At 43.6% G+C, this 8,411-nt stretch overlaps 1 protein-coding gene across 1 annotated transcript in view; it reads left to right on the forward strand.

Annotated features, from left to right (window-relative positions):
• Nucleotides 1-3,120: 3,120 nt before the first annotated feature.
• The window catches only part of T265_14786 (hypothetical protein), a gene marked incomplete at both ends in the record, with an annotated part of 16,817 nt that continues 11,526 nt past the window's right edge, over nucleotides 3,121-8,411 (forward strand). The window contains one exon of the mRNA XM_009175235.1: nucleotides 3,121-3,319. Within this exon, the coding sequence (XP_009173499.1) occupies nucleotides 3,121-3,319 (199 nt within the window). The remainder of the gene's footprint in view (nucleotides 3,320-8,411) is intronic.

The following is an 8,411-nucleotide window of genomic DNA, read 5'->3' on the forward strand; positions in this document are numbered from 1 at the left end:
ATTGACTCACAATTGAGTGTACATGTTCTCGCAGTCCTACATCTTCAAGTTCTTCACACTGGGCGTCTTGGAAACTGTTGACGAAAACCAGAATAGCGTATGATATAAACAGCAGTAACATGCCCACTAAATGTTCCACAAACCACTGAATTTCGCATCATTTATACCGAATGCCAGTGAACTTTTATGTTGGTTGAGATTCGCACTTTGGCATTCAGATTCTCGGCGAACGGACTCTGGAATTTTTTGTCATATCCAACGTTTTGAAACACCATGGGATCCGGCGTGGACTTTGTTCTCGGTGCAGCAGTCCATGGACCGTGGACGAAAACCGTTTTGTACGGTAGTTCCGATTTTCACTTTTAATCGCTTTCGAGTTTGGACTGCAAGGCAATTTACTGCATGCCACGTGATTTTGGCCCGCTAATCTCGACTAAGCAGTGACTATGACCCAGTTCTTGAAACATGAGAGTGGTGGTCTTGTTACATCTTCCAGTCTGAAATTTACTTGACTTTGTATGTACATGTCGTTAGGCCACACGTCTACCCATTTGCAGTAAGTTCCACGCCACACACCATTGACCACTATGTTGTAAGTATTCGGCCCACCATTCTCCCACAACTGCCACATGTTTGCAAGTAATTTTCATCCACTTTTACTTGGAACCAATTCAACCAGTTAGACGGATGTTCGTTCCGTTGACTGAGAACATAATGGGGATCGATACAAAGACTCCTCGATGGGACGAAATCCTCGTTAATCCAGAATCCAGGAACTATAGTAGGCAAACTGACCTCGTAACCGGAGTACAAGGTGGTGTGTGCCACAAGAAACAGTGTCGTGTATCCAATGGATCCACCGACCGCAACAAATAATATGCTGAACAGACTGGAAGAAAGCTTTTTACATGAGTACAGATACACATTTGTTTAGGGACAATACATTCTCCAATTTCTTTGCATGCGGATAGGGAAGCTAACTATGGATCTAGTAAACATAAAGATCGTGGTACATGGAAGTAGGAGACACGGATGGGGGCTCCTTGGAACCCGGTACTTCACACGCGATTCAACCAACCGACATATCAAAATCGACGCTTTCTGCACACTGTGGCGATCGGCCGACTGTCACGTCAATGATACTACCGAGTCAGTGTCGGTCAGCATTCTGACCAACGGCTCAATAATTGGAACTCACTGTAAGGACAAACGAACAAGATTTACGGCGCGAGGCCGAATAGAATTATACTCGGACTTATGCCGATCAGAAAACAGGCCAAATGGCAGGCCAGAAAGAATAATCATCGAGACCATGAAGGTCTAATCAAGGTCAACATCGCAAAATTATCATGTGTGGTATTTAGAACCCGAATTTGTATCTTATTAGAATGCAAAATACTGCAACAGGCAAAAGAATTTTCAAACGCTATTAATTGGTACGGCCGATATATTGGGAAATGATCGTGGTACATGGAAGTAGGAGACACGGATGGGGGCTCCTTGGAACCCGGTACTTCACACGCGATTCAACCAACCGTCATATCAAAACCGACGCTTTCTGCACACTGTGGCGATCGGCCGACTGTCACGTCAATGATACTACCGAGTCAGTGTCGGTCAGCATTCTGACCAACGGCTCAATAATTGGAACTCACTGTAAGGACAAACGAACAAGATTTACGGCGCGAGGCCGAATAGAATTATACTCGGATTCATGCCGATCAGAAAACAGGCCAAATGGCAGGCCAGAAAGGATAATCATTGAGACCATGAAGGTCTAATCAAGGTCAACGTCGCAAAATTATCATGTATGGTATTTAGAACCCGAATTTGTATCTTATTAGAATACAAAATAATGCAACGGGCCAAAGAATTTTCAAATGCTATTAACTGGTACGGCCGATACATTGGGAAATGCGCAAGGCCACTTACTCTAGATAAAAGCCAGTGGACAATTCTCGGGATATCTTGAAGCTCATCATCCAGAAAACCGATAAGCCTTATGCAGAAGGCAGCCGGCAGCAATCGGTGTGCAGAAAATATACACCAGATACTCGTCCAAAACAAGTCGTGCGCTTGGACTATGAAAGTGCGAACCAACTGCGCAAACAGTCTCCAACGTGAGATAGTCGCTTGTGCATAGGGTTGGCCCCAAAATGGCTGGATGACCTCAAGGTCAAATAGAGGAATTGGTACGGACAAATAAACGCCAGTTCACACGCCTGCATTAAACGCGAAAATGGAGCAGGGACATAGGAAACAAAGGGAATTTCAGACATCAAAATAATCCATGATACAAAATCACAGAAGGAACGAGTTATTAGCTATCCAGGAGAAAACGTTTACGCTTAGCCTTACCTGCTGCGTCTGGCAAGATCAAGAGGCATTTATACCTATCTTTGGGCGGATGTGGACCCACGGAACGCTCTCAACTGTAAACTTGAGAGCCATGAACAGCCAATGAAAGGTGGAAGTTTATTTCTTAGTCAATTTTGCTGAGGCGTGCACGTAGGTGTTACTTCCCTTGATGGACAAGAAGGGAGAGAGTCTGAGACGTAAAATGTATGTGGTACTGCAAAGTGCTTATTTCATTGTGTTAACTTATCCGCAACACCATCAGAAAAAAACCTGCACTGTGCTTAAATACCAGTTTGATGGTCATGTAGTAGACAAAGTCCCAGTATGCTGCTTTTATAAATAAAATGGGTAAAACGGATACCAAATACCAGAAGCGATCTGCAAACGCTGTTGGTCCCAGGGTTATAAACTCCGGTATACCACACCGAACGACAGACATGCTTGAGATTTATTCAGCGTCCATTCACAACCGATTGCTTATGCAAAGAAGTGGAAACGGTCTTGATCACACTGGTGATTGAAAAAAAACCGTGAACCAGACACTCGTCACGTATAAGTGTCACTGAAATTGATGGAAACATATTCCAAAATACGGCAGTATTGAATGTGACGTCCCGAGACATGAGTTTTACACGGCCGGCTGAGCGTCATCAATTAACCTTTCAATCGATAACAGTACCGAAACGTTGGATGATTGTACCAGTCCTGTTTTGTGGAGTTCTTTCAATCACAGACCAAGTTGAGGTTTTCCTCGATTTTTAGATGGCGTGGACGGTGAGGGTGACTTCTTTTGGTACGGGTCCTTATACCCTAGAGGATCCGGACCGCGTATCCTTTGGTGAGAATCCGCAAACTCGTCTCAGCCTGGCCTGTGGTACAGGAATGAGGGAACCTGAGTTGTGTTCTATTCAGTCCGACGGCTTATCATATCAGGGGAGTGCTGCATCCGATGCTAAACTAGGTGATTGTCGGCAAACTCGAGGAACAGCGGTGAAACTTGGGTAACCTTAGAAGATAGTGAATTTGTTCTTTGCTTTAGGTTAATTCAAACCGTCTGCTTTAGAAGATGAGCTTTTACCGGAAGTGCTTGCTATTTGACTGCTTATAATCGGTTTTCGTCTGGCTTAACGATACTTAACGATACTCGTGAGCCGTGAAAAAATCTCTAGGAAGCACTAACACGCATCTTTGTGTTTGTGCTAATGTAACTGACCAAAGAAAGGTCAGATTACCAGTACTTTTAGTGGTAGCTTCACAGGCTGTTATCCAGGTACTTTTGTTTCAATGGCTTTCCTTTCTGTGTTTTTGTGGTCTCCTTCTAAACTGGCCACGACTCATGGTATCACACCCCCTATTTGATTGGTTGGTCTTGCACTTTTGTTGAACAATCGATTAAACGGCTGTTTTTCCTCTATTCCGGGATTTCAATCTATTGTTTGGATGTATAACCTGGTCAAATATTTTTATTGTTCGATTTGGGCTTACACTCGTCCTTAGTAATCCCCCTCTTTTTGAGGAGTTCCAGGTATACCTGTCTGCTATTTGGTGTGAAACATGGAAACTTTGAGTCAAAATATCCTAGTGGAACGACAATTTGTACTTAGATATTCTGGAGCACTTGGCACCATTATTAAAACACTCTTACAATCGTTGGAATGCAGGTCCTGTTGTCCAGATATGCTTCATTCTCCAGAGCTATAAAGAACGTCGCTCCTACGTGTATTCTACTGTTGTATCGTGGGTGGCCATCTGCTGGTTACGCCTGTAATGAGTATGCCAGACCACGCGGTAGGAAGACATAGAACTCGGGACACCGCTGTATTGTCAGGACAAAACATACAGAGCTTCTGCGCATATATATAGGATGACCAAGTGGCCAAATATGGTCGTTCACTTGTTCGTTCAGTACAGCCAGTGGCGGTGTTCCGGTCGTGAACAATTTCAGCCTTCCTCCACTGGTCTTATGTTGCTAAGCTGTGCTTGGTGCGCTCCACCAACGCACCTGCTTTTCGAACATGTCGTACTGATGGTGACCTTGGGAATCCGTCACTCTTTTTTTCCATGTCTGGGCGCATCCTGACACCTACCCGCTCACTGCAGTGTGAATATACTGTCGAAGTCGATCTGATGGTCGGGCTCGAGTGCGTGGATTCACAGACTGAAACGTTGCATCTATACCTTCCCCAGTATTCGACGACTGGGTGTGTCCACATCATCCAGCGGCTTCCGTTTGCCTGAAAGGCGCAGGGGTAATAAGGGCGCTTCACTACAATTTAAGTTCTCAGCACCGAGCCATAAGCTTGCCAGAGCGGAAACGTACGTAGAAAAACATCAGAAACTGCTTCGAAATGGGTTCTAGAAGCAGAATGAACAACCTTCGCAGGAGGGCTACTCCAGAAAACAGCCACCTGGAGCAAGAAATAATTACGGGCGTTACTGAACCGTCATATAACACTTTTAGTCTGTCCATGGAGTGCGTTTTGAAGTATGACGCAAGTGGTGAAGTCCTCATAATTAGCACAACTTTCGGATCAATAAGTAACATGCCAGAAGAGGACATGAAGATTGTTCATAGACGAAAGAAGGGAGCCCAAACACAACGGATAATTTCTGATTAAATTAATATCTCAAAATGAATAAATAAAGGCACTGATTTGACTAAGCGTGCGGAAAATCAGACAAGAAAATCCAGGCAAGTAGCACGAATGATCACACTATAGATAGGTGAATAATAAGGACACGACCGCACAAATTAATGGGGTTCAGATTACGACGCAAAACAGACTGCGTATGTCCCAGTGGCATGATGAGACCGATGTCATACGGTTGGTTACTCATATCAAGGGGTACGAAGTACTCTTTGAAACCACTAACATGACAAAGCTTCTCACTGCCTCCTGACGGTTTTACCCAGATTGGTGACGTTTGAAGACCAATAACTCCAGGTGAAGAGACCAACGGTCAACGCGTAGCCGATGTTGATTTGTCATTTTTCTTTGCTGTTCATCCGAAAGTAACTTGGACCTCCTGGTTTGGTTATGATTTCTATTATCAAAGTGAGAGTCTTTTCTTGGAAACGCCCAATCTCCAGGTCCATCGTTTTCTCTGTTCACCAGATTCCGAGAGCTCTCGCCTATTTATTTATTTGTCGCATATGTGCTCAAACCAAAAACCATCCTAATCTACATTCACATTTGCAGCTCACCGAATTTCATTGTCCACCGAAGCAATGACAGGTGTAGCGGAAAAATCTGGTGGAACGATTTCCAAGCAATACTGCGACCCCGAGATGCCTAAATGGGCTCGAAAGTTCGGACTGATACCCTGAACTTAATTGCCCGATTTCTTTAGTCTATCAGAGACACAACACGGCTTTCGAAAATTCAACTCCATTGCGCGAATACCGAGCGCCAGCTTAATGATTAGGGGTTACAGCACCGAGGGATTCAGAGAACGTTGGAACTGAACGTTGCGTCAGTGACCGGTAAAAAATCACATGGCCGTACCACTGTCGTTGGTTGTTTTCAGGTCTTCAAACAAATCATCAGCTAAAACGAGTGCTCAAGGAGGACGTGATTCAGTTCTTTTAGGATACACTTCTCACTAGCAATATTCGTCAGATGAAATTTCGGATCCCAGGATTGTCGGAAAACTCTGAAACTAGTCGTGCGTTCATCCAAACAGCAGCAGTTTTTACATGGTAATTCTCATCCCGCATTTGAGGATGATCGGTGCCTGAAATCCCAGAAAGCCTACAATCTTGGTTTTCCTAATGAATGTTATCCGCGTTGCCCATCGAAAGAAACTCAGTGTTTCGATTTACGTGTACCATGATTTCTCGAATATCGTAGAGACTGGAACATGAGGCAGCCTGGTGCAGCACATTCAGTTACCTGGATATATCATAAACGAGAGATTCCAGGTGAGTCTATCGCAAAACTAAATTAGTTTGCAAATGAGTGTAGTTCACCAATTTCGTGAAATTTGGTTTCAAGTAGTTCATAAGGTTGACGGAAAGTCGGGGACTGCGTCCACCTGATGAGCCCCAACGAATGTGAAGCCGGTCATGGGCTGTCGAATAATTTTGAGCAACTTATAAGTAGTGTCTTACGTCTATACGGGCGCAAAGACATTGAACAAGCGTCCTGGTGCAGCACATTCAGTTGCTTGGAAACATCATAGACGAAAGATCCAGCTGGGTTCCAGGTGAGTGTATTTCGCGATACTCATCTGTTACTTTTAGCTGTAGTCACTAATATGGGGTAAATGCATTTCGTGGAACACTTTGATTAAAGCCGTCAAAAATCGATTGACTCCAGGTATCCTCACTACGTGCCGGATTAACTCTCATACACATTTTTCGTTCGGCTCAATAGTATATCATGTATCGCCGAGAATGAAGTCCACGCCAGAACGCGTGCTGTTTTTATGCGCTTACGCTTGAAACGTTCAAAATGATAAAATCCAGAGTGCGTTTATACCGCTTTTGACTAGCCAGGTGCAAATCGCGAACGATATGAAAGTCCACTGGCAGCCAGTATAAATAACGCAAAATGCCATTGATTTGTGGAAGCTCTAGTGACCATGCTGAAGTTAATCGTATCATACACTCTCCTACTTTGTGTCTACAGCTTGCTACTTTGTGTCTACAGCTTTCGTGTCACACAGTGCGAGCAATTGGACTATCTAGGAGCGCAAGAACATGTAGATCCGACTGTAAGTCAATGATCTGTTCAGACTTAAAAGAACTACCTTATGTTTTTGTGCAAAATCGATGGGAATTTTATAATATATGAGTATGTTATTCAATTGACCCAAGAAAAATACTTTTTTCTATGACGCATGAGTGAGGTGAATAGTTTTCGTTCGCTTTATGACATTGGAAAGTCGGTCTCCAAAATGGATATTTTGTGGTGCTTTCTCCATAAATTAGGCATCCAAACAGCATGCAACCGAAGGTACCGCGGACACGAATCGTCCTAGCTGAAAATCGTTTTGACTCTGTAGAGCAACCCGAATGTGACGAATGTGATAAAAGGGAGGACAAATGATAATTAGATGGGCAAACATTTGAGAGTCAACCATCATCGAAAGAGCGAATATTTGCTAGTCCATGGTGTCACGTGTTCGGAGAAGCTCTATGAGTGCGAATGAAGCTCACTGAACATGCAGAGTATCCCTTTGATCTGAATGATGTGAAGATCGTGCCATGTACGGAAAACAGAATGACCACTCGTGATTTATCCTGACTGCACCATAGTTGTATATCCCATTAATCGTTTTCGTCGACGCAAGAATGTTTTTAGGAAGTTATTGATCTCCCCGCCATGTTGAGCCGACCACCTGATGGTTTTACAATCTGTCCATCGCTTTGCGACTCCAACCAAAATTATATTTCCAAGTTTGGCAAGGTTCTAAGGCGAATGAACAACTGAAGGCCGCTCCTGAAATGGATCATTTCAATCGGACAAACCTCATCATATTCATGATGAAATGCACTTCACTCACCAGTTGCATTCCAGTCATTCGAATGGCTCAGCAAGCCTGGATTCGCAGGACGTTATTTTGTCACAATCAAGTGGTCAGATACACCACAGACAAAACAAATAACAACCCTAAAGATGCAATTCAAACCTTGGAAAAAATAATTGTTGCTGGTACGAATGAAGATAATCAGGCTGAAACAAGCCAAGAAATCACAAAGAACTGCTTCAAAATGCATATGCTAATTTTGTGGAAGAATATCCGTTCTTTATCTCATTTGTTCTTGCGTAAAACTATCGAAATGAGCATGTCCCGCACTTGTAATTTTACGTTTAAAAATTTTTAGGTAGAACCTGTTGGTCAGTTGTGTTCGCTAGTAGGCCACCGTGTCAGAGGTTTATTGCAGAATACTTAGCTGGTAAATGAACCGTACCAGACCACAGTACGTTACGAATGTCGTGCGCCATGCTACTTAATCAAATAGACCCAAGCAGTCCTGAATTGCACGGGTTTTATTCACAAGCGCGTTCAAGTCAGAATCCCCATAGGGTTCATCAGTCAGACAAGTC

Source organism: Opisthorchis viverrini (assembly GCF_000715545.1).
Source record: "Opisthorchis viverrini unplaced genomic scaffold opera_v5_266, whole genome shotgun sequence".
Classification (NCBI taxonomy): domain Eukaryota; kingdom Metazoa; phylum Platyhelminthes; class Trematoda; order Opisthorchiida; family Opisthorchiidae; genus Opisthorchis; species Opisthorchis viverrini.